The sequence below is a fragment of the Camelina sativa genome, chromosome 9 (genome assembly GCF_030686135.1).
Source record: "Camelina sativa cultivar CO46 ecotype springtype chromosome 9, ASM3068613v1".
Taxonomy (NCBI): Eukaryota; Viridiplantae; Streptophyta; class Magnoliopsida; order Brassicales; family Brassicaceae; genus Camelina; species Camelina sativa.
In genome coordinates this window covers 23873172-23899282 of record NC_141888.1, presented here as the reverse complement: position 1 = coordinate 23899282, position 26111 = coordinate 23873172, and the positions used below count along the sequence as shown (strand labels likewise).

General features: G+C 36.5%; 5 protein-coding genes, 1 long non-coding RNA gene and 1 pseudogene across 6 annotated transcripts; 3 read left to right on the top strand and 4 right to left on the bottom strand.

The window, feature by feature from the left end:
• Positions 1 to 5954: 5954 nt before the first annotated feature.
• Positions 5955 to 7293, bottom strand: LOC147938632 (uncharacterized; annotated as a pseudogene).
• Positions 7294 to 8796: 1503 nt separating this feature from the next.
• On the bottom strand, positions 8797 to 9303 carry LOC147938631 (uncharacterized). The gene has a single exon (XM_087465696.1). It carries the CDS (start codon positions 9301 to 9303, stop codon positions 8797 to 8799), a length of 507 nt encoding a protein of 168 aa, XP_087321822.1.
• Positions 9304 to 9345: 42 nt separating this feature from the next.
• On the bottom strand, positions 9346 to 10406 carry LOC147938630 (uncharacterized). Its single transcript, XM_087465695.1, has 3 exons — positions 10037 to 10406; positions 9828 to 9990; positions 9346 to 9715 (listed from the first exon to the last, which is right to left on the bottom strand). The coding sequence occupies exons 1-3, from the start codon at positions 10404 to 10406 to the stop codon at positions 9346 to 9348; spliced, it is 903 nt and encodes a 300-aa protein (XP_087321821.1).
• A 2413-nt stretch (positions 10407 to 12819) lies between these two features.
• On the bottom strand, positions 12820 to 18449 carry LOC104711222 (glycine-rich protein 3 short isoform). Its single transcript, XM_010427900.3, has 2 exons — positions 18188 to 18449; positions 12820 to 13238 (listed from the first exon to the last, which is right to left on the bottom strand). Exons 1-2 carry the CDS (start codon positions 18273 to 18275, stop codon positions 13045 to 13047), a joined length of 282 nt encoding a protein of 93 aa, XP_010426202.1. The 5' UTR covers positions 18276 to 18449; the 3' UTR covers positions 12820 to 13044.
• A 2879-nt stretch (positions 18450 to 21328) lies between these two features.
• Positions 21329 to 22396, top strand: LOC147938629 (uncharacterized). The gene is made up of 2 exons (XR_015567177.1): positions 21329 to 21423; positions 21937 to 22396. It is a non-coding gene; the product is annotated as an uncharacterized LOC147938629 (long non-coding RNA).
• A 1921-nt stretch (positions 22397 to 24317) lies between these two features.
• Positions 24318 to 24713, top strand: LOC147938628 (uncharacterized). The gene has a single exon (XM_087465694.1). The coding sequence runs from the start codon at positions 24318 to 24320 to the stop codon at positions 24711 to 24713; it is 396 nt and encodes a 131-aa protein (XP_087321820.1).
• A 924-nt stretch (positions 24714 to 25637) lies between these two features.
• On the top strand, positions 25638 to 26033 carry LOC147938627 (uncharacterized). Its single transcript, XM_087465693.1, has one exon. The coding sequence runs from the start codon at positions 25638 to 25640 to the stop codon at positions 26031 to 26033; it is 396 nt and encodes a 131-aa protein (XP_087321819.1).
• Positions 26034 to 26111: the final 78 nt, after the last annotated feature.

The following is a 26111-nucleotide window of genomic DNA, read 5'->3' as shown; positions in this document are numbered from 1 at the left end:
AGTAACTACTTAAGCAGCAATCAAAAAGCTAAAAGCACACAAGTTAATGGGATGGTTACTAGAGTAAGCTAAGCTTACAGAAGAATCAGTGGAAACTTTGATTGTGTTGTTGATAGAAACAAAACCTTGAGTACTCCGAGTCTTCTTCATTAAACTTCGAACCATCTCTGAACCTGAATAGAGTAAAATTTCAAAATAAGATTTGAAACACAACAAGACGACGAGAGACCCCAAACATAAAGCTTGTAAAACATTTCAGTATGATGCATTTTCATAAACCACAAATCAACATGTAAAGATAAGAACAGTTCGTCTCCTTTGATCTAAGCAAACTACACTTCTCTCCAAACAAAAACCTCAGACCAAATCCACATAAGAGAGAGCTTTAGAAAGAAACAGAGAGACAAAGAGAAAAACCAAATCAAAGCATCACTTGCGTTTAATTATAGCAAATGAAAATTGCAGATCAAATAAAACAAGGAAACCAAATTAAAGCATCATTTTCGTTTAAGTATAGCAACCTCGAGACTCACAAGCTCCAAATAAAGTTCACAACAAGAAGCCTTAAGTACATTGAAGCCTTAAGTATACCATAATTATCGATTCACTACTGCTAAAAGAATGAAACTTTGGACACAATCAATACTACATCATGCTTCATCATTCATGAATCACTAAAGGAAACTTACAACACCGAGAACACAACAAGACGACGAGAAACCCCAAACATTGAAACCCAGAGAACGAACACAAATATCACTACAATTCAAAACACATAACCCTTAGCTAAAGCCTAAACAACGAGAAACCACTCACTACGATTCCAAAAATCAGAAAATTTCGAACTAGAAAACACAAAAAACGAATGACCCATTAACCCAAATTTGTAATTCAGATATCTAATTAGCTTAACATCACATAAGATTCGATAGAGATGATATAAACCAAATGGGTGCTTCTCAATACCTAAGATGGAGCCGCCGTGAGAAGACGAAGATAGAAGACGATTGAGAAGAAGAAGAATCCAAATTGATTTTAGAACACCGATTAAGAAAAACATTGAGAGAATAAGATGAATCCAAACTGATTTCAGAATCCAAATTGAAGAAGAAGAAGAGAAGGAACCAACGAAGAAGACATCGATTGTCAAAAATTAGTAAATCCAATTTTTCCCCAAAATTAGATAACCCTAGATTTTTAGAGAGTTGGGCGTGCCCATTGTCCACACGGTTTTGCCCATTTGGTCATGGGTAAAAATTTGGTCTTTGGACCAATTGGACCATTTGATTATTGGTCCAGACTATCACCCACCCGTTTGTATTTGGACTGGACAAGCCCATGGGCGGCCCGCCCAATTGACAGCTATATTTCTGGCAATGCCAACTTGGTGTAGCTGTCTAGGGTAAAGTTCCCCTCAAATTGAAAGCTAGAGCTAATAACCTAGAAAACGAGAGGAGAGGCTCAAAAGGATAACTTCATTCTTCTATTTCTTATTACATTTCATAGTCTATATAGCAAAGACTAGGTTTACAAAGGTTAGATTGATTTCTCACAAATGTCATCATCTGCAGAGAATTGCTGATCCTAGAAGAGCAAACCTATTCATCACTTGGAGTGTAGCATGAGCTGTAGTATGATCTGTCTTGGCTGGTTTGACTGTACGAACAGAGGTACATGGCGTAGGCAATAGTACACCTCTGTTACCGTGTATTCGGCTGCTTGTGTTTTCCCTGGTTACGACCGTATGTGCAACATAAACTTGAAGAGCTGTGTGTTTCTCGGCTACCCCACCACCCAAAGATTCATATTCTGCCAAAAAGCTCTTCATCGCTCCACGTCTCTGCAGGTTCAGAACTTTCACTGCACCAACTTTTTTCTCCGTCTCGAGCAATGCCTTAAACATAGTACCAAAACTACCTGACCCGATCATATTGCTCAAAACTAGTGTTGAACAAGTAAAGTAAGTCACTAAGTCTAATCAAGTGACGTTTCCTAGAGAAGTTGGTGTCTCCCATGATATTCTATTTGAATTGAGATTTAACCCCTCTAGTGTTAAAAGCTTACCAATAGAGGTTGGAGAGTGGACCTGTTAACCGATTTTCATTTAATCCAAGGCTTTGTAGGCTTATGAGATTGCCAATGTCATGGGGAATGCTTCCAGTGATGAGATTTTTTTGAATGCTTATATAGATCATGTTGGCATTCAAATTGGCAATTGAAGGAGGCAAGTCACCACTAAGCTTATTATCACCAACATCTATCTCTTGTAGTTGGCTGTAGTTAGTCAAAGCACCATAAAATTCAGGATCTTCAAAATAGCGGCTACCCAAATCATTACCAAGAAAAGATAGATGTTGCAAATTTCACACTTTTCCAAAGCTTGAAAAAAATACTTCCTGTCAGAAATTATACTCCATTCCCAACGTTTGGAGACTAGAATATGAAAGTGTTGTCGGAACAACTCATGTGAAATTTGATAAAGAATAAAACCGACACTTCTTCAATTCAAATTGCAAATACAATCAAATCCAACTGACGCTCATGAAACGAGAGTTGAATCTCAAATGATGAAGACCTTACCAATAGATTTTGACCAATTCGAGTTGTTTCTGGGGTTTTACAATAAAAGAGAATTTCAAATGAGATATTCGAATGAATGAAAGAGAAATGAAGAGAACTCGATTTAAGCTTCTTCCTTGGTCAATGGTCAACAACGGTCACAAACTTCAAATGAACCAATCACAGCCCAGCATGTCATCCGCATCCGCTCGACCAATCAAATCCTTTTATTCTGACACGTCAGCTCCGCCCACACATCAGCTGAACACGTCGACACAACTACAACTCCTTTGACTTTTAGCTGTAACAAATCTCCCTCCTTGAAAGAACCTTGTCCTCAAGGTTCGAATGCAGGAAACTTCTTGCGGATATCAAACAAGTACTCCCAAGTGGCTTCCTCTACCGCCTGATTAGTCCACTTGATAAGTACCATAGTAACAACCTTTCCCTGCCTGTTAACCATCCTTCTCTTCAGAATACGATCAGGTTCCTTAAGCAAAGCATCATAGGCCACATAAGGAAGCTCTGTAGTAGCCAATACTGGACCAACCAAAGCTTTGAGCTGCGAAATATGAAATACAGGATGTATTTTAGAAGAAGAAGGTAGGTCCAACCTGTAAGCCACTTCACCACAACGATCCAATATCTTGTAAGGACCAAAATACTTCGGAGAAAGATTCTCATTGGAGCGCAACACCACTGACTGCTACCGATAAGGCTGCAACTTCACAAACACCACATCACCAATCTCAAGCTTCCTGTTAGTACGATGAAGATCTGCATTCTGAGTCATCCTATGTTGTGCTCTCAATAAATGAAATTTGAGCAAAAGAAGCATGTTATCCCGATCCTGCAAACTTTGAGCCACAACAGCAACCTTCGATTCTCCCGGAAGGTAAGGCAAATGAATGGGTGGAGGTTGACCATATACAGCAGCCTTGTAAGGTGTCATCTGTATGGCTGTGTGGAAGTTGGTGTTGTACCAAAATTCCGCCAATGACAACCATTTACTCCAAAGATGAGGACGATCGCTGCACATACATCGTAAGTATGTCTCCAAACATTTGTTAACCACCTCGGTTAGCCCATCAAACTGAGGGTGGTAAGCACTAGAGTAATTCAGTGACACGCCCTGCAACGCAAATAACACCTTCCAGAATTCACTGAGAAAAACAGTGTCACGATCACAGACAATAGTCTTTGGGAAACCGTGTAGCTTAAATACGTTGTCCATGAAAGCCTGAGCCACCGTCATAGCAGAATAAGGATGTGAAAGTGCCATGAAATGGGCAGCCTTGCTCAATCGATCAACAACAACAAAGATAACTGATTTTCCAAAGGAAGGAGGCAACCCATCAATAAAATCCATGGATAAATCAGTCCAAATGGTCTCTGGAATTGGTAAAGGTTGAAGTAACCCAGGAGAAGCCGAAGTATCATACTTACACGTTTGACATACACTGCAACTCCGTATGTACTGATGAACATCCTTGGCTAGCCCCTTCCAGTAAAAAAGACCTTTTACTCGCTAACATGTTGCATCTCGGCTAGAATGTCCCCCATTACCTGAACCGTGCAACCACTTGAGAATGTCATCTCGCAACTCAATGTCAGCCGGAACCACAATCTTGCTCTTCCTTCTTAACACTCCTTGAACCCATGAAAAATGCTTCTTAGCCTGCAGATCCAGTTTAAGCTGCTCAATAACACTCATCAAAGCATCATCTGTGTCATAATGAGCCTGCATCCTCTGCATCAGATCACAATCAAGGACGGACATCACCATATGCAGAACTTCTGAACCTTCAACATGCGATAATGCATCAGCAACCACATTGTCCTTTCCCTGTTTGTACTGTATCTCGTAATCAAACTCCAACAACTTGGGAAGCCATTGTTGTTGTATTGGCGTGTTCAACCTTTGCTCCAACAAGTACTTCAAACTTCTCTGATCCGTTTTGATCACAAAGTGATTTGGAAGCAAATAATGGCGCCACTTTTGAACTGCAAACACAACAGCAAGCAATTCTTTTTCATAAATCGACAAGTGTAGCTGCTTACCACGCAAGTGTCGGCTGATAAAAGCCACCAGATGACCCTCTTGCATTAGTACTGCTCCAATTCCAACTCCACAAGCATCAGTTTCAACGACAAAAGGTTTGTCAAAACGTGGAAGTGCTAATACTGGGACTTCACATAAGGCACTCTTGAGTTTGTTAAAAGCTTGTGCAGCCGACTCATTCCACATGAATGCATCATTCTTGGTCAGATCATGCAAAGGCAAATCACACCAAAATTCTTCACAAATTTGCGATAGTACCCTGCCAAACCCAAGAACCCTCTCACTTGCTTCACTGTCTTGGGAACAGGCCAATCTCTTACCGCCACCAACTTCTGGGGATCAGTAGAAACTCCCTTAGCTTCAATGTAGTGGCCCAAATACTCCACTCTCTTCACATCAAATGCACATTTGCTCTTCTTAGCATACAAGCTATTACTTCGCATCACTTTAAACACCTCTTCCAAATGTAACAAGTGATTCTCCAGAGTCGAGCTGTAAATGAGGATATCGTCAAAAAATATGAGCACAAACTTCCTCAGAAAAGCCCTGAAAACTTCATTCATTAGACTCTGAAACGTAGCTGGTGCATTCATTAAACCAAACGGCATCACCAGGTATTCATAATGTCCACTATTGTCTTAAAAGCCGTTTTATAGATGTCAGTAGGTTCCATTCTGACCTGATGATATCCTGCTCGCAAATCTATCTTCGAAAAGATCATCGAGCCTCCCAGTTCATCCATTAGATCGTCTATCAAAGGTATAGGGAACCGATATTTAACAGTCATCCCATTCAAACCTCTGTAATCAACACATAGTCTCCAACTGCCATCTTTCTTCTTAACTAACACCACTGGAGATGCATAAGGACTGTTTCTCGCTTGTATAGTACCACCAACCAGCATATCCTTCACCAGCTTGTCAATCTCATTTTTTTGATGTACTGCATACCTATAGGGACGCTGGTTAATAGGATTTGATCCCTCCATAAGTGGAATCTTATGGTTGTGATTAGCCCAGAATGGTGGTAGAGTAGTTGGTTCCTCAAAAATGTTGAACCCTTCAATCAACTCCGCAAACTTTGGGTGCTCTTCTTCTTTCCCAATTCGCACTTCTACAGAACACAACATCACTTCACTCTCCTTAGAAATTTGCTCAACACATATCATAGATAACTGCGCATCCTTCTCTTTCATCTTGTTGAGCTTCGTTGCCTTAACTTTTATAACAGACCCTGGCTTAATCCCTCGAAGATGAACACTCTTCAATCCCCACTTAAAGCTCATCTCCAAAGTGTCAAAATTCCATGTTATGGTTCCCAACAGTTTCAACCACTACACCCCCAACACTATGTCGTAACCCCTCAACGGTATCACCATCATATCTGCTTCAAAAGATGTCTCCCTGAAACTCCAGTTAAACTTGTCAACTTTACCGGATACTCCCACCTTTCGAACATCAGCAACAAAAACCTTAGTGAGACATGGTTGAGTCGATGGAATTTTCAACCTTGCTAGTGTTCCTAGACCCATAAAATTATGAGTGGAACCCGAGTCCAATAACATGATCACACTCTGCTTTCCATAATATCCTCTTACTCGCATAGTCCAAAAGTCATCTGTACCTTCCACTGCAATTACTGAAACTTGAGCCCTGTCTTGAACCATTTCTGGTTCCTCCTCCTCTTCTAAGCAATGCTCATCAGTCTCTTCCTCCACTTCATCTACATCCATCATATACAATTGTTTCTTCTTGTGAGTGAGGTAATGTTCTGGTGAATATTTTTCATCACAAAAATAACACAATCCTTGCGACCTCCTCTTATTCATCTCCTCTGTTGACAGGAACTTGCGTGGCTGCATTGTCTTATCTTTAGGCCTGTAAGTTGATTTAAAGTTGCCAGTCTTCTGTACCCAATCAGACTTGTTAGCAACCCCTGCCTTAGGCTGAACATTACCAACAGTTTGCCATTTGTTACTCTGCCAACCGTTAGATGTCGTACCACGACCCTTCCTAGGATGAGCTTGTTCATACAGCTTACCCAACATACATCATTGTCTTATAGTCTGAGGTTGGAACATTCGAATGTGCATTTGAGTATCAGTTCTAAGACCTGCCAAATATGCACGAACCAAATAGTCTTCTGGCAGCCTTAGTCTCAAACAGATAAGCTCAAACTTCTCATGATACTCTTTAATTCCCCCTGTCTCCTGCAACATTTTTAGCTTCGCAATAGGATCATCCATAGCATATATCCTCAAACCTTTCCTTCAGTAGCAACTCATAAGAAATCCAATCATTCAACACCGTTCTTCCTAAATCCGATTCAAACAAAGATTGATGCCAAGCAGCTGCAGCTCCATCGAAATGAATAGCACACATGCGAACCTTCATCTCGTCCGGAGTAAAATCCAGTAGAAAAAACTGCTCAAATTTGAACAACCAATCCTTAATTCCTTCACCATCGAACTTAGGGAAGTCCAACCTAGCTAAGCGAGTCATTCCAGAGTAGTTATATTGATTACCGGATCTCGCTCTGCGTGGTACCTCTGTCGGAAAACAACTGTAATCCGCCTTCTCAACTGTCGGAGGAGATGAACTATACGGAGTTTGTGGATTCGCCGCCACCAAGTTATCCACCTTTTCCGCCATCATACAAATCGCGGCAAACATTTCCGCAGAATTCTCTGCAATCCTCTAGTCTTGTTCCGCCAGAGCTTTCACGATCCAAGCATCCGACGATTCTTCGCCTCTGCGAGCTGCTGCTTCTCTTGCTTGTGCTTGAGCACGAGTCTCCGTCATCTTCTCCAAGGTTTTTATTAGCTCTGATACCTCTAATAAAGAATAAAACCAACACTTCTTCAATTCAAATTGCAAATACAATCAAATCCAACTGACGCTCATGAAACGAGAGTTGAATCTCAAATAATGAAGACCTTACCAAAAGATCTAGACCAATTCGAGTTGTTTCTCGGTTTTTACAATAAAGAGAATTTCAAATGAGATATTCAAATGAATGAAAGAGAAATGAAGAGAACTCGATTTAAGCTTCTTCCTTGGTCAATGGTCAACAACGGTCACAAACTTCTAATGAACCAATCACAGCCCAGCATGTCATCCGCATCCGCTCGACCAATCAAATCCTTTTATTCTGACACGTCAGCTCCGCCCACACATCAGCTGAACACGTTGACACAACTACGACTCCTTTGAATTTTAGCTGTAACAAAATTATTCCTTCGCATTGTTAACTCTTCAAGGTTAGGCAGCATATGACAAAAATTAGGCCTTAGACTACCCGAGAACACCAATGAGGAAAAATTGTAGATCAGATGTAGCTACATTTCCTTCTCCTGCAGTCAACGTCTTTCCTTTTATTCTTATTAGGCTTTTATAAGATAAATTCTTCAAACTTATTTGGGCTTTGCATTTTATTATTATGATTAGTAAAGTCGGCTAAAGAGTTGCTTTGCCTCCAAGCTTTTACCTCTAGGGTTTATGGTTTTTACGTGTATATGTACTTTCGTTCTTGTAAGTTTATACGACAATTGTTTTGATTTATAATTCAAAAGAGAAAGCTTTCCTCCGAACGAAGTCTTTGAATCCATCTTTCTTTCGATCCATTGCTACGCAAGAAAGCTTGAACTCCGAATAACGATCGTTAACTCCTGATGTATTGATACTTGGGTTCTCTATCGTTAGTTACCTCTACATTAAGATAGAGGGAGGAAAACGACATGAGAATTTGATAGATGATAACTGAAGAGACCTTAATCTAAGTCAAAAGAAGGTGATATTACCTCACCCAAATGCTCTCTTACATGCTCTCTTAACAAATATTGATCGGGTAATAAAAATAAAAAAGCTCTTCATATGCTCTTCCGGTCAAGGCTTTAGACGACTGACTTGTTAGATGACCGTGAATACGTGGCTTTTGTTAGTCTGACATGAAAATATCAAATTAGAGTGTAGCCTAGCTCTGGGTTTGTAATTGGTATTTAGGATGGTTTCAGATCGGTTCCATTCGGCGTCAATTCTTTTTTGGTATAACTGTGAATATCATTATAATATGAAAAGCTTGGATTTTACAACAGTAAACACCTAGGATATCTGCGACCTTGGAAAAAAGAAATAAAAACAAGGGAACAAAAAATGGGAAAATCACAAAGAGTGAAATCATGGTAACCAAAGCAACAAGAGATTACGGAAACGCTTTCTATGGCCTCTTGCTATGATTATATTTCGAATCTCCCTGTCCAAAAGTTTGAAAGTATTGGCTGGTGGAAGTGAGAGGAGATTATGGACCTTGTTATTACGCTGCCTCCAAATATTGTAAATGGTTGCCTGAGTGACGATTTTCCTGAGCAAAGACGGTGCTGACTGAGAGGAGGCTCGAGTCCAAGATAGAAGCTCAGACCAGGTGATGTGAAGTCTTCTGGTTGGGTCGAGTCTTGAGAGAACAAGTCGCCAGATGTTTGCGGCATAGTTGCAGGAAAGGAACAAGTGATCTCCTGATTCGATGTCTGAGTCAAAGAGAGTGCAGGTTTGCGAAGGAGAAATTTCCCAAGAGAATAACCGTTTTTTAGTTGCGAGTCTGTTTAGGTGAGAAACCCATAAATGGAAAGCATGTCTTGGGACCGAGCCCTTGAACCACACAAGATCAGACCAATCATTTTTCTCCATCCGTGGTCTTAGAGCATTCCATGTTCGTGAAGAAGAGAAACCCTAACATTTGACAGAATCAACAACCCAATCAAACTCGTCAATTGTTGCAGTGCTAGAGGGAACTGGGATAGTGGTAAGGTGAGTATGAAGCGCTATAGCGGCATCAGATCTTGGGGACGGTAGCAACCAACCGTCCTGATTGAAAGCCTCTTTAACCTTTGCGGTCCTTGGGAGACGGAGCCGAGACGGTCCAGTAGGTCCTAGCGCTTGAATAAGCGGTCCCAAGGGTGTCCATGAATCAAACCAAAAGCTAACCAAATTTCCGTTTCCCACAGTGGCTTTGATGAACCGCTCTGCCACTGGTCTTAGTCGGAGAATAGCCTTCCAAGTCCACGAGTCTGAAGGTGATGCCTTTAGCTCCCAGAAACTTCTGTTGCCAATGTTATAATGTTTGTGCCAACGCGCCCAAAGAGAACCCGTCTCAGCAAATAACAGCCATACAAACCTTAAACAGAAAGTGATTTTCTAAACTGAGAACAAACCGTAGACCAGACCACTTTTGCCCCCTTACTACCCTCAATGCTCCCTGACCAGAGGAATCTAGAACAGAGCGATTCAATTTTCTTGATACAAGCTTTTGGGAGAATGAAGGTTGAAATCCAAAAGTTAACCGTCCCAGAGATGACTGAGGCAATAAGTTGAGACCTTCGTGCAAAAGACAGAGTCTTCACCGCCCAACCTCTTAACTTACCTGCAATTTGGTTCAGGAGAGGCTTATATTCAAAAATTTTAAGCTTTCTAAGCATCAGAGGTAAACCTAGGTACCGGATAGGGAGTGAAGCTACTGGGAAACCATGTCTTTCAAGTGCGGAGGATTGAGCAATAGTAAGACCAGCATGGAAAAGCTGCGGTTTATCTCGGTTCATAACAAGACAACACCAAGATGCAAAATCATGAGGAGCTTCATTTATGCCATGCAACGATGCTTCTGTTCCATCGAAGAAGATCATCAAATCATCCGCAAACATCAAGTGAGAGAGCTCTACGCCTGATGTTTTTGGATGATAACTGATGTAACCTTGATCAAATCTAGATTGTAGCAATCTTGACAGAACTTCCATTGCTAGATCAAATAAACAGGGGGGGGGACAGAGGATCCCCTTGTCTCAGTCCCTTTGTACTTTTGAAGAAGCCAGATGAGTTACCATTTAAGCACATAGAGAATGTTGGAGTTGTAATGCATTCCGAGATCCATCCAACAAACCTAGCCGGGACACCGATAGAATGGAGTGTCGAGAGGATGAAAGACCAGTTTGCATAATCAAACGCTTTATGAATATCCACTTTTAGCATTCCCCTGGAGCTGATGTGCTTTCTGTTGTAGCCTTGAATCACCTTTGTTGCCAGCAAGACGTTCTCCGCTAGTAACCTTCCTGGTATAAATGCAGACTGGTACGAAGAAATCACTTATGGGAGAAGTCTTTGAAATCTTGAGGCTAGGAGCTTTGAGATGGCTTTATAGAGGGTGTTCAACCATGAGATAGGCCTAAAGTATGAAGGTCTCGAAGCATTAATTGTCTTTGGAATCAAGATAAGCGTAGTAGAATTCCACTGCTTCAGGAGCTTTCCAGATTTGAAAAATTCAGAGACTGCCTCTGTAACTTCTGCTCCTATGACACTCCAACAAGCCGTGAAGAACTCCAAAGAGTAACCATCTGGTCCACTTGTTTTGTGTCTTGGCAGGGAGAAAAATGCCTCTTTAATCTCCTCATTGGAGAAAATCTTTTCCATGGACTGTTGCTGAGATTGAGGGCATCAGTAAGGAAATAGGAGGTCCATATCAGATTGGATCATGCCTATCATATTGCTTTCGCCTCCTAACAGGTCCGAGAAATAACCGACACACAACTCCCTAATTTCTTTTTGTATTTCCACCCTTCTATCATTTGAGTCAAACAGAAAGTGGATATGGTTTTGAGCTTTTCTAACGGCTGCCATTCGGTGAAAATAGGCAGAGTTTCTATCACCTTCTTTAATCCAATTTATACTGGTTCTCTGTCTTAAAAAAACTTCCTCAGCTCTTACCAACAAGAGCCATTTCCTTTATGCTTCAAGCTCTAGGGTTGCATTAGCATGAGTCGGGTTAGCAAGAGTCTGGCTTTGACAGGACAGTAGGATATCATGTGCTTCTGAGATTCTTTTTTCCAGGCCAGAATAGTTCTCCTTATTGAAGATCTTTATGACACTCTTAATTTTCTTCAGTTTTAGGGAGACGCTTAGCATCGCAGAGCCAGTGACATTACAAGAAAACCACTGCTGAGCCACCATCGGAATGAACTCCAGATTATGTAGCAGGTAGTTGTAGAATTTGAAGGGTCTTCTTTCCTTTAAGCTGCTTGCATCTAAGGTGACTCCACACGAAGCATGATCTGAGAAGTCTGGTTCACCAAAGGTGGCGAAAGAGTTAAGGAAAAACGTATGCTAGTGTGAGTTTACCAGAATCCGATCAAATTTCGTTGCTATTGGCCTGGAGGACGATTTATTCTACCATGTGAATGAGTTACCTCTAAAAGTAAAGTCAGAGAGATCAGCACTCAACAAACATTCTCTGAACTCCCGAGTCTTTCAATCCACATTAAGGGTACATGGATTTGAATGCTCTTGGGGATTAAGGACCTGATTAAAATCTTCCATTGCAATCCACGCTTTGTCAAGAACCACCTGGGACTCAGCCAAACTTACCATTTCCGCCCAAAGCTCTTTTCTTGGCCCTTCCTCATTTGCAGCATAGATGATTAAAATTACTATCCAATCTTTTGCCTCGGGAAGGAGAACATCACAAGTAACCATTTGCAAGGATCTAGCCAATACCACCACCTTAACACTCGGGTGCCACAGAACCCAAAATTTTCTCAACTCTGAAAAACTATAATTATCCGAGAAAGACCAGCCAGGTAGAAGATCATTCAAAAATTTCTTCATCTTCACCTGATTTACATGCGTCTCTATTAGACCTCCAAAAAGGGATTGCTTCCCTCTAATCCATTTTTTAAAGCCGTTAAGATGACTATATATATTAAAGCCGCGGATATTCCAACAAAAAAGGTTCTTACACATACTTAGTGTGTAGATTTGAGGCTCTTACCTCGAAGGACCTTGCGCTGTCTCTTTGACAACACTTTTTGAAACTTCTCAAAAAATTCCTCTCCACTCTCGTCGTCACCTGTTGATGACAGTGTATCCGAGGAGTCTGGCTCCGCCTCAGAGGGATTTCAGTTTAATCCTAACCAGTCAATTCTTTCAGTTTTAAAAATTTCAGCAGTTTTAAAAATTTCAGCTGGGAATGGGATTTCGTCGTTTAATTCTAACCATATCGTATACAAGAACAGTCGCATCTACTTTAGACCAAAGGCACTTTTGTCATAGTACTATTTTATGTATCTAATATGTGAAAAGCGCATTTCAGTTTGTTTAGAACTTGCCATGTGGCTATTTTATTAAATTACCCTATTGATATACAGAACCAAAAGAGAATAACATAAACTACAAACAACTTTATTATGCAAACAACACAGATTACAACTCAAACACATAAACATTACATTCTCAAACTATATTCCCAAATACTTTTCTTCTTAATCAATTTTGCATCTTTCGTATACTGGAGTACACTTCATTACAAACGCACCATGGTTTACTTAAAGTGATACACACATAATGCCAATCTTGCATGCATGGTGTTGAATATATTATATTATTTCAGTGACCGGGCTGAGTCTGAACAGCTTCTCCGGCATACGAGCAACACCTTGAGCAGCCACGGAAACCCTTATAGCAGCAGCCGTAGTGGCAGTATCCACCTCCTCCTCCTCCTCCTCCTGATCCTCCGGAGATGTGATAACCTCCACCACCTTGATGATCAGGTTGCACAGTTTCCTCACTCTTCACCGGGCCTGTCCAAAACAATACATGATTTCAAAGATATTGTTTAGCACGTGCATATTGTGCATTCCTCTCCACGGTTAAAATAGCTTTTCGCTTAAAGTTATTTTTGAAATAAATCTTATATAATAAGAGAAGGTTTTCTCCAACTTCTTCTAAAAACATGACACCTAGCTAACTATATATCTGACACTTGTACTCATATGTTTTAAAAAAAACCATCCATTTTCCTTCCAACTCTGGGCCCAAACCAATAACTTAAAATTCAAACCCAAATTCAACCTTCCACCTCAGATCAGTAACAACGCTTCAAACCGCGGTCGACGAAAGGTCCGTCAGTGTTTACCTCTCTAACAGGTTCATGTTTATCTCTCTAACAAGTTCGTTTCTAAATCCAATTGGGTCTTCTCATTGCTTACGCATCATTCCCAGTAAATCTCTAATTCACCATCATCTCGGTGTTCTCCTTGTGCTTTTATTTACAATTCTCCTAAACTTTGGTGTATTTGGTAAAATTCTCCCGTGCACCATAAAATTCTAATCCATTACAGACCCACCACCTATTTCAATCGTATGTAACATTAATTTGTATGCATCAACGTTTTCAAAAAGATTGAAATCGAGTTTCTAAATTTTGTTTAAATAAACGTGTTAAGTTCCAAACCATACATATTTTTGAATTTATTTTTCAAAAATTTGCTAAGATCCTCCCCATAAATTAGAATAATATGAAGCATTACTACCATTGGAATATTTGTATTACTTACTACAATCTTTAAGGATATCTCAGAATCCCATTATAAGAAAATCCTGCTTTTCCTTCTTACGTTTTGCTCTGTTTGATAACGTAATAAAAATAACAAACGCCTATGATTTTATGGTCATTAACATTTGATTATAATCCCTGATTTCTCTCCCTAAAACATTGCATTAAGTTTCTTTTTAAATAACAACATTTCACGACAGCAAACTTCTCTGTTACACCATGGGCAAAACTAAATTATAATAACAACATTTTTAATATACTTTATTTTATTTATATCTTATATGGTGTATAGTTTGCTTTTTTAAAAAAAAAATCACATTGTTACAAAATATATTTCTTTGAAATTTTTAGTTTTAACATATAATATATTTCCTAATGAAAGCATATACCATATAACTTAAAAAAATACTAATAAAACCAATTAAAACAAAAAAAGTTTTCATACTTTTAAAGTAAACATTAAAACCAAGTTCATTTATGAAAGACTAATTTTAAAATATAGAATATGTACTAATAATTTTTTAAAAATACATTGTATACAATAATCATATATATTGTATTAAAAACAAAACTCAGATAAAAATAAAACTACTGATCAAACCAATTAAAACAAAAAAGTTTTCATACTTTTAATGTAAAATTACAACCAAGCTAATTTATAATAAAATAATTTAAAAATATAGAATATATACTACTATATTTAAAAATTCACATTGTATTCAATAATCATATATATTATATTAAAGACAAAACTCAGATAAAATTAAATTGTATTTAATATTACATAAGTTACTATTTGACTATTTTTAAAACGTATGTACTAAAAGAAAAGAAAAATAGCATAATGGTATCATAACATAACCTTTAGTTTTAACATATAATATATTTCCTAATGGAAGAAGCATATACAATATAATCTAAAAATAAAACTACTAATCAAACCAATTAAAACAAAAAAAAAGTTTTTATACTTTTAAAATAAAAATTGAAGCCAAATTAATTTATGACAGACTAATTTAAAAATATAAAATATGTTCTAATATATTTAAAAAATCACGTTGTATCCAATAATCATATATATTATATTAAAGACAAAACTCAGATAAAATTAAATTATATCTAATATTCTATAAGTTACAGTTTGACTGTTTTTAAAACGTCTGTACTAAAAGAAAGTTAAAATAACATAATTGATTAATCACCCCATGAAATAATAGAAAACAATAGTTTCACAAAATAATTTAATGGTAATTATAGTATTTATTTTAAAATGATTAGAAAATAGATATAATATATCGAAACTAAAAAACATTAAATTTGACACACTTTTCTTTTCATAAATTTTATTCAAAATTTAATGCGAGATATTGTATAAGATATTTCATAAATTTTTATGACATGAGCCATATTTTAATGAGAATTTGTTAAAAATGCCCCTTTTGATATACCCCTTTTCAAAAATACCCTCTTTTCTGGCCATTTTTATTTTTGCCCTCTTTTAATTTTTAATGACCATTTTACGCTTAGATGAAAATTATTTTATTCAATAAAAAGAAAAACAAAATTTTCCCGCCAAAAAATTTCCGACATATTTTCCCACCAAAAAGTTTTTGAAAAAATTTTCCCGCCAAAATTATTTTTGTCAAAAAAATTTTGTTAAAAAATTTTGTTAAAAAATTTCGACAAAAAAAATTTCCCGCCAAAATTTTTCCCGCCAAAAAAAATTTACAAGGTGTTTAAAATGTTTTATAAGGTTTCTACCTTATAAACACCTTGTAAAGGCTTTTACAAGATTTTTTAAAGAGTTTTAAAAGGTTTTTTAAACAACTTGTAAACGCTTTTACAAGATTTTTAAAAGGTTTTTAAAAGGTTTTAAAAGGTTTTTAAAAGGTTTTCAAATGGTTTTTAAAAAGATTTTTAAAAGGTTTTTAAACACCTTGTAAACGCATTTACAAGCTTTTTAAAAGCATTTACAAGGTTTTTAAAAGCGTTTACAATGTGTTTAAAAACTTTTTAAAAACCTTGTAAACGCTTTTAAAAGTTTTTTAAAAGCGTTTACAATGTTTTTAAAAGGTATAAATTTCAATATTTTTGACGGGAAAAATTTTCGATTTTGGCGGGAAAATTTTTTTTTTTTGGCGGGAAAAAATAATTTTTTCGGGAAAAATTTTCGATTTTGGCGGGAAAAAAAAATTTGGCGGGAAATTTTTTTGGCGGGAAAATATTTTCGATTTTGATGACTGTACATTCTTGCTGTCATTCAAAAAAGGGTAATTTGGTCATTTTGTATATAAAGAGGGGTAGTTTTAAAAATAGTCAACATGAAGGGGTATTTTAAAAAAGGGGTATGGAAAAATGGGCATTTTTGAGAATGCCCCTATTTTAATATGCATTATTCCAATTTTTTATGTTAATGGTGATTACAAGATTAGAGAGTAAACATTAGAGCATATGATAAATCCTTGGTGATTCTTCTGTTACCTTGTAAAACATATTGTCTAGATTCATAATTTCATTACTATAGTACAAAATTCAGGTTTTAGAAGTTTAGTTTATTGATTGGATGAATTTGAGCCGGTCTGATTCTTTTCTCGCAAATATCTTATTTTAAAATCATCAAAATCTGATGGAAAAGTCAACATATATATATTATAAGTTTAAATATAGTTAATTAAAAAAAAACATTTAGATGTAAGCTAAAATAATTTAGAAATGTAGTTATGTCAGAAAGATAATTAGAATGTATCTATTGTTGATATCAATTTTTCTAATTGTGTCTTCCCTTCCATCTACACTAATTGACATGTTGGAGAGTTCATTTTTTGACAATTAAAAGAACATAATGATTAAGAATAGAGACAAGGACTTAAAAATAACCCATCATCATAGAAGTATAACACATTTTAAGCATTCATATAGAGTCTCTAATTCAAGATATTTGTTAGGAGGCACCGAAGAAAATCAAACCGTAGCAACATATTGTGGAGTCAAAAAGAAAATCAAATATTAAGATTGAGTTAAAAAAATATAAAGTTGTAAAACCACTCGCGAAAAGATAAATATTTATCAATTATTTTTCTTTAATGAATGTGAAAGAGATGTTCTTTTTCTTTACGATTGAGACTAAAACATAAATTTTTTAATTTATTTTCATGGTTACTGAGTTTCGCTAATAATTTTGTGATTATAGAGATCTAGCATTTCATATAAGTCTTGATCACATCCATATATTACAGTTTTGGAAAAGATGTAGGGAAATATAAGATTTATCTGGTAATATTTGTAAACAATTTTCAATACTCAAGTTTCGTTTCGAATATCTGATATATGATCTATACACAAACCTCATGTATGCTAAGACTATCTCCAATATATTTTACTATAAAATAGAGCATAGTTTTTTCAATGTATCTTTTATACTAAAAAATGGAGTGTAAAAAAATTAAAGCTGCATACAGAGTAATCCCATCATTTACTCTATTTTAGAATAAGATATATAGTAGGGTTAGAGCAAATGTTACGCTATAACAGAGTATTGACTTTAAAATAGAATGGTGTTGGAGATGCTCTAAGAATCTAACAATTTATCACAAATTAATAAAATTCAAAACAACAAAACTTTGAAGGATTTAATTACTTCAATCAAAAAAGTTTCCTATATGTTTTGTTTATTTTATTTTGCATCCAAACATTAAGAACCATATATAAAGGAACAAATATTAAACAATTTTTTTAAAAAAATCATATAAAAAACATACATTTCAAAAAATATATTTATAAATTTAAAATATATCATAATTAATAAAAATAAGATTAGATATATCTCGCGCATCGCGCGAGCCTATTTCTAGTATGTATATAAATTTGAATCTATAGTTTTTTTAAAACAATTTAGATAGTTAAATATAATACGCTCAAGATATAGTTTCCACTAAACATATAGGTATTTTGAGATGGTCTGGTAAATATAGTGAGCACTAAAAATCGTATTCAGAATTTGGACTATAGTAACACCAAATAATTAACCGTTGTCAAGCCAACAGTCCGGACTTAGAACAAAATCTTAACATGAATAATCAAATGTTACGTTAGCTCGGGTCCAATTAGCCGCCTCACGAACATATCCAGCTCTTATTAAAAAGCCTCCAAATTAAAGGAAGAAATAGACTGTAATACATTAAATTATCTACGTACCGGGTTTGCTAGCAGATGCCCAGGCCACATCTGAGATGACAAGAAGAACTGCAAATAGACCCAACAGAACAAAAGACTTGGAAGCCATATTTTCGAACTTCTAACTCTCTTATTATGGAAAGACAAGTGATAGATAAAATGTCAAACTGCATATATGGCCTCTATTTATACAAAATGAGGAGGGAATGAGAAAAGTCAGACACCTTACCACAATAAAACAAAGTAGAAAAGTCTGTGTGTATGCGTTAACTGCGTCGGGTGTGACTAGCGTCCTTTTATGGTTGGATCTAACTAGGATATACCCATGGTACACCAGGGGCAATTGTTTTTCTTTTCTGTTTCTAAATTATTCTTGCACTTTTAGATTATTTAAATTGGCATAGTTATGTTGTAGTTATGTAAATCCATCATAAAAATATACTTATCCATCGTGATTGATTAATATTGATACTGAAGTTAATAGTGCATATATTTCGGGAATAAGAATTTACCAAAATGTGTATGTGATTTATCTATTTTAATTATATATTGCCTAACATGTAACTGTCTTTAATTAGTTGCTATATTATAAGGATGTTGCAAGTGTAATACATGTAAGATAGATATGTATGTGCAAATATAATTAGTTGCTATATATTTGGAAATCTCTAATTATGTTTCAAAGAAATCAAAGCACATATATTTGAAATGATCCGATCTTTGTAATCGGTTTAGAATTAACAAAAAACCCGACCCGATGAAATGATAAATTATTCGTGTAACACCAAATTATGATAATTAAATTTATATTCATGTTGGTTATCAAAGGTGATCGATTTTAAAATATATACTCATTTATAGAAATTCAAATCACATCATATGCTGAATAAAATTCCAAAATTTTATTAAATTTATGTATTAAATAGTAATTCAAATAATTAAATATAAGATTAAATAAAAGTGAAAGGAAAATTATATTTTAATCTAACATAGTGCTTTAAATTAGGTAGATAGATTTTAGGAAATTTGAAATTAATATTCTAAAATAAAGAAATGATTGTGTTTGATTATAAGGATTGTAGAGAATTTAGTTGAGACTTGTTTGAATACAAAAATAAAAAAGGATGGCACAAAAATGTACTTCAAAAATGTTAAGATAGATGGCAACCACACATATATACAAGAATTTTTATTTGGACAGAAAACTCGTTCACTATTGCTACTTCTGAAGGGTCTATCTTCTTTCCAATCTTAGGTCGACATATATTTAAACCAAGGTACTGAGTAAGTTGGAGCATAAAAGGGCAATAGTTAACCAGATATTCAAAATAGTGAGCTAACTTATGAAAGATCCTTGGGTTATTAAAGCGCTTGAAATTTCAGTGCATAGACCAAACGAAAATACTCTCATGATTAACTTAAAAAATCAACGTCAGAAGCTCCCAAAATTAGTGTAGACCCAATTTTTGGTCCAGTTTTAGCTCATCAACTAGACAACTACCTCATCATTCAGGATAAACCTCATAAAGATGAAATTCGGTTTGGTATATCGGTTCGATTTTTCAATTTTGGATAATTAGGATCTTGAGTTTGGTACCAATTCAGTTTTTCAATAGATATTTTAATTTTGATACCAATAATTCTGAATGTAGGGGAATTTTCAATGGCAGCAAAAATAATAAAAGACCTCGAAATTGCGGGCTGCAATTTGCGGCTAATGTGATCAAAACTTTAGATTCTGAATGGTGATGTACGTGACAACTGCGAATAAAGTATGGTGCAGTTCTAATAGTAATGATAATATGCACATACATATATATGCGGATATTTTTGTTACTATTTCAACTACACCAGTTCGGTTTCCATTCGAAGTCTAAGGAATAGTTTGGAAAGCAGAGATTTGTTGAGAAACTAAGGATTTGACTTCTACAATTTTACACTTGCCTCCTATAATTGTTACCAGCCAAATCTTGTTTTAAAGTCGAGAAAATCATGATGTATATATATACCTCTTTAATCTCGATCTCGCCTTGGATGGCTACTCGAGATGATAACTTTCGTGATTAGTTATGATGTCAAAAAATAATAATTTATTGGTCCTTACGGTTTGGATTGTAGTGACTTGGTCCCGGGTTTACCGGTTTGACCGCAGATCTGGGTCGGGTATGAAAAAACTACATGGGACCAAATCTCATAGCCAATTATCCTGAAAATAACCAAAATCAATCAGGATACACCACCTAGTTTGGTAATTTCATACCTAAATTATGTATCATGTATTTTAAAATCAAACAAGAAAAGATTCATTTTACCTGCATTGATCTAAACGGTGTTAGCCAGACGTCTAACTATGCTGACGACTAAGATGATATTATAGTTTAAATGTATAATAGTTAAACAATACGAGCGTTGTATTGGTTGTAAGTTGTAACTCAAAACGATGTTGTTTGGGTTTTTGAGAAGAAAAATAATCAAAGTGATATGATTAAAAAGCAAGAATCCATTCCACCAGAGTTTTTGAGAAGTGTTTTTAGTCAAATGGTTACCGTACTATTTTTACTATCAATTACACTGGATTTTGACTCCACTAAATCGCGTAATAAGGATTAGCTATGGATCGACCATTCAATGATCACAAAAAAAAAAAAAAGTAATTTGATGCAAAGACCAAAAGAAAATACTTTCATGATTGACTTAAAAAATCAACGAGTCAGAAGTATCCAAAAGTAGTGTAGACCCCTTTTTATTCCATATTCAGCTCACCAGTTGTATATTGTTGTTCACGATAAAACTCATAAAAGGATTATTCAAGTACCCTACAACGTTGAGATGGCAAAAGAAAAAAAATATCATGGTGCCATGATTTGTAACAATGCTGGTAAAAGGATGACAATTTTATACATATGATTCAATAATTATCTTAGTTTTACAAAGTGCCATATAATATTTATGGTCATATGTATGTATAATTCATTCGTAGAAATGTAAATCATTCATGTTTTCTCTACAATAATGCAAATGTAAGAGACAGCTGTTGAGGTTTTTGTGTTCACATAGATGCCTAAATTAGATTCCTATACATTTAATTGGTAGTACGTGTGGTCCAATTTTCTTACACAATTGGCTTATTAGACGACTGACTTGTTAGATGAATGTGAGACTGTGAATCTCTGACCATATGAAACAAAATTTATTGGAAATATGTATTTATTCTGTAAAGTTAGATTGAGAAAATTGTAAGAGCAAGAATGAACATGGTTAATCGTATACTGAACTGCCACTTTTCATAGCAAAAATTCCACTTTTTCTTATGTCGAATTTCTTAATGTTTTCCTTAAAAATTATTCATCCTTCTGAAGTCCAATTCTCATTATCGTTTTTTGTAGAGATTTTTTACCATTTGTCTACTAATTCAAAATTTTCATAAAAAAATTGTAGGGTTTATGGTATGAAATATTTTCTACCAAATATTTCATAGGAGTTTTCGTAATAATTCATCATGTTTTCTTATATATTCAGATAATTTCAGTCCTTTCCGACATTTAATACAAACTTCTATACAAGAAAAACAAAGAAGTAAAAATTAAGATTGATGTCTCTCTATTTTACATTTTTTTAGGCATATTTTTAGTCATGTTTTACATTGTCTAGAGTTCAACCTTAAAATTTTTAAGTCCATAGCCTTAGATATTTGTATTTTGGTTGTTTAGGATGTTGCATTGTTGCATTAATGAATTTTGGATGAAACATGTGCTTTGGGGTTTAAAAAGAGCAAGAATGAAGAGTCACCAAGGCATGTACCCGAAGGTGTGATCGTGCAGAAGAACAACCTAAAGCCTTCACCCGAGCAAGTGAATCTAAGCACAAGAGGAACCACCTGAAGCCCAACCCGAAGAGGTGCTCGACCCTAGCCTCGTGTAGGACTTCGGATGATTGCTGTGCGGCTAGGTCAAAGGGTTTCCATATACAAACCATGTCCTATTTTTTTAGCAAGAAAGAGTCAACACACCGAGAGAGAGAGAGAGAGAGAGAGAGAGAGAGAGAGAGAGAGAGAGAGAGAGAGAGAGAGAGAGAGAGAGAGAGAGGCTACCAAAGATGATTTCCAGCCGATTTTCATACTTTCTTAGAGAGATTTGTTTTTAGTATTTTTTCCAGTTTGTAATTCCATTTTAGTTCTTTACCGTTTTCGATTATACTCGTTATTTTCAATACAATTTTTATTCATCTCTATTTCTATGTTGTTTGAGATGAGATCTGAGTTGTGAATCAAAGAAACTAGGGATGGGATAGGCTAATAGGTATTCTTGATCGGTATGATGTTTTAGCTTGATTGATTTTATAAAAATTCCATTCTGGATTAGTGTTTTTAGTGCTAGTTTCAGACTGAGAGGTTGAGATTAGATTCTAGGCATTTCCGCACCGAGAGGTGTTCGATGAAATGCATGAGTCAACTAATGCTAGAGATTTACTCTCTTAGACTAAGAGATTAGATAACTAAGGAGTTTATTGCCAATAGTAAATTGGATCATAATGTCTGCTTAGTCATGTTTCTCCAACGAAACTTGGATAAGGAAGTGATTAGGGTTGATTGTTTCTGCCATGTGAGTGGATTAGCAAGGTTTAGAGATTCATTGTCTAGGGAATAGATTGCTTGAGGCATGTAAAACATTCTAGGTTGATTAGGAATACTTGTGAACCGATTACCCCATCCTTAGGAGGTTTCGTATTTGATTGTTTAAGCTTTTATGATTAATTTGACCACCAACGCAACCTGGTACTCGATCATCAGCATCATGTGGTGGCTTGAGTTGTTCATTATTTTGCTTTTGTTTTCTTGTCACCAACCACCTACTCGATCATCAGCATCATGTACCTCGGTTGAGTAGTTCTTTGTCTTATTCTTTTTATTTATGTTCATTCTAGGTTGTTAGACAAAACCCCTTTCATTGCTTGGTTTGACTTGCATTGTTCTGATTACATTCTATCTGTTAACAACAACCATTTGGATTGATAACCCTTTGTACTACAATTGTATAGGGAATGGATACCCTGAGTGAAAATCATGTTATCAAAGACTCCTCAAATAAGTTTTAGTTTTAGTAAAAATGTATGGCAAACTCATTTAGATTTGAAACTTGTTTAACTTCACCCATTTAAACATGTGCATAGTCTAACCCATTTAAATCTGTACCGACCTGACCACCATCTCATTTAGTGGGCTTCATGTCTATTCCCAGTCCATAGTCCCACCCATATCCGATTTTCGGTTTTCTACGCTCGGGAGGTTTTAAAAACTTGTTTACAGACCATACAAATCACCACATGATCTTTCTCTGTGTTTTGTCCTCACTCACAAAGTTCCGACAATCATTTCTCAGAAGATCACCCATCCTGAAACTACTTCAGCATAAACACGTTTAACTATGCACACTCAGGACCTTTGACCAAAAAGATAAGTGCACTTTGGTTACATAGATGGTCAAATTAATTCTTTTAAACCTCTCTCCAAATCGGAGTGTCACAAAATCCATCAAAATCGTTAAGTATACAATTTTGGTGATAACATGAAATTTTGTCATTTAATAATTTTAGCGGAAAACGTGGTTTTTTGTGAAAACACGTATTTGTTAGAATTTTTTTTTGGCTGACAAAACACAATTTTACTGTTTTGGTTGAAAACAGGGATTTGTTGTTTGGGAAGGGGGGGGGGGTTTGGCAGGAAAACACAGTTTTGAGAGAAAAAGATTTTGATAACAAAAGGCAACTTTACGGTATTGTTTTCTTTCCTTTTATAAGTATTGCTTAGAAATTTAGAAGAGATGATTGATTATATATCTTCCATGACTACAAAGACATATATTAACCTTCTCACATGAAAGGCGATGATAATTGAGACTCTAGGGATTTTAACCCAGCGATGAGCAAGGTTTTTTTTGGCACGATTTGGGTTGTGTTATGGTTATTGTCGGGGTGTGGGGTTTGTCATGATGGAGTTTTTGCGTTATTGATGGGTCTCTGCGATTTCTGTGTGAATATGGTGGTGTTTGGATCTACTAAAGGTGTACAACGGGGGAAAAGCGACAGTTGGGGGGGGGGGGTGCGGTTGAGTCTCGATTTGGTTTCCCGATTGAGAGAGTGTGGGTGATTAATGATGGAGACTTGGGGGTTGTGGTATATTTGGAAAGCTCGGAATGATAAAGTCTTCCAGAATGTGGATTTCAATGTTTTAGAGGTGCTAAGGGTGGCACAAGCGGAGGAAAAAGCATGGCAGTTAGCCCAGCTAGAGACTGTTACGGAGCCTGTTACGGAGCAGCAGGGTGCTGCTGTGGGGGTGATTTTTTCCCAACCGTGGGTTGTAGCAGTGGTTGTAGGGGTTTCACGTACACAGTGTTATGTAGATGGCTCTTGGAAAATGGGTGCTACGTTTTCCGGAATAGGATGGTACTGCTTGGCTTCAAATGGTGACCCACCTACTATGGGAGCAGCGAATCTATGTCATAGTTTATATCCGTTACATGCAGAGGTCGAAGCTTTAGTTTGGGGATGAGGTGTATGATTGGTGTTGACATTAGCGATGTAGTTTTTCTCACTAACTGCTCAAATCTAGTGAAGATGGTGTCTTATCTTTCAGAATGGCAGGCATTTTCAGTTTATCTCGACGCGATCAAGTCCGACAAAGAAGAGTTCTCTACCTTTTCTCTTTCTCTCATCTCTTGCAGTGCAACAAATGCTAAAGCGGATTTCTTGGCACGAAAGATTCATATTGAACTGCTCTACGCTATTTATGTAAACAATTTATCTTCGAATTAGCTCTATTTGCGTTGATCTATTATAGCTGTTGACAAAATATATAATTATAACAATGCAATTTTGTCTTTTTGGCATGAAAATCGGTATAGTGATCTTGGCAGGAAAATCATTTGGTGTTAAGAATATCTAATAAGAATTTCAATATAAATGAAACCTAAATGGGGGGGGGGGGGGGGGGGTGGGGGGGGGGGGGGGGGGTGGGGGGGGGGGTGGGGGGGGGGTTTGGCAGGAAAACACAGTTTTGAGAGAAAAAGCTTTTGATAACAAAAGGCAACTTTACGGTATTGTTTTCTTTCCTTTTATAAGTATTGCTTAGAAATTTAGAAGAGATGATTGATTATATATCTTCCATGACTACAAAGACATATATTAACCTTCTCACATGAAAGGCGATGATAATTGAGACTCTAGGGATTTTAACCCAGCGATGAGCAAGGTTTTTTTTTGGCACGATTTGGGTTGTGTTATGGTTATTGTCCGGGTGTGGGGTTTGTCATGATGGAGTTTTTGCGGTATTGATGGGTCTCTGCGATTTCTGTGTGAATATGGTGGTGTTTGGATCTACTAAAGGTGTACAACGGGGGAAAAGCGACAGTTGGGGGGGGGGGTGCGGTTGAGTCTCGATTTGGTTTCCCGATTGAGAGAGTGTGGGTGATTAATGATGGAGACTTGGGGGTTGTGGTATATTTGGAAAGCTCGGAATGATAAAGTCTTCCAGAATGTGGATTTCAATGTTTTAGAGGTGCTAAGGGTGGCACAAGCGGAGGAAAAAGCATGGCAGTTAGCCCAGCTAGAGACTGTTACGGAGCCTGTTACGGAGCAGCAGGGTGCTGCTGTGGGGGTGATTTTTTCCCAACCGTGGGTTGTAGCATTGGTTGTAGGGGTTTCACGTACACAGTGTTATGTAGATGGCTCTTGGAAAATGGGTGCTACGTTTTCCGGAATAGGATGGTACTGCTCGGCTTCAAATGGTGACCCACCTACTATGGGAGCAGCGAATCTATGTCATAGTTTATATCCGTTACATGCAGAGGTCGAAGCTTTAGTTTGGGGATGAGGTGTATGATTGGTGTTGACATTAGCGATGTAGTTTTTCTCACTAACTGCTCAAATCTAGTGAAGATGGTGTCTTATC

Bases quoted from the DNA above. Each gene is read 5' to 3' on its own strand.
- LOC147938627 (XM_087465693.1), top strand. From the start codon at position 25,638: ATGGAGACTTGGGGGTTGTGGTATATTTGGAAAGCTCGGAATGATAAA.
- LOC147938628 (XM_087465694.1), top strand. From the start codon at position 24,318: ATGGAGACTTGGGGGTTGTGGTATATTTGGAAAGCTCGGAATGATAAA.
- LOC147938631 (XM_087465696.1), bottom strand. From the start codon at position 9,303: ATGGAGAAAAATGATTGGTCTGATCTTGTGTGGTTCAAGGGCTCGGTC.
- LOC104711222 (XM_010427900.3), bottom strand. From the start codon at position 18,275: ATGGCTTCCAAGTCTTTTGTTCTGTTGGGTCTATTTGCAGTTCTTCTT. The intron at 13,239-18,187 runs GTACGTAGATAA...TGTTTTGGACAG, and splicing joins GGCATCTGCTAGCAAACCCG to GCCCGGTGAAGAGTGAGGAA.
- LOC147938630 (XM_087465695.1), bottom strand. From the start codon at position 10,406: ATGGAAGTTCTGTCAAGATTGCTACAATCTAGATTTGATCAAGGTTAC. The intron at 9,991-10,036 runs GTAAGTTAAGAG...TTTTGCACGAAG, and splicing joins TCTCCTGAACCAAATTGCAG to GTCTCAACTTATTGCCTCAG. The intron at 9,716-9,827 runs GTTTGTTCTCAG...CATTGGCAACAG, and splicing joins CAAAAGTGGTCTGGTCTACG to AAGTTTCTGGGAGCTAAAGG.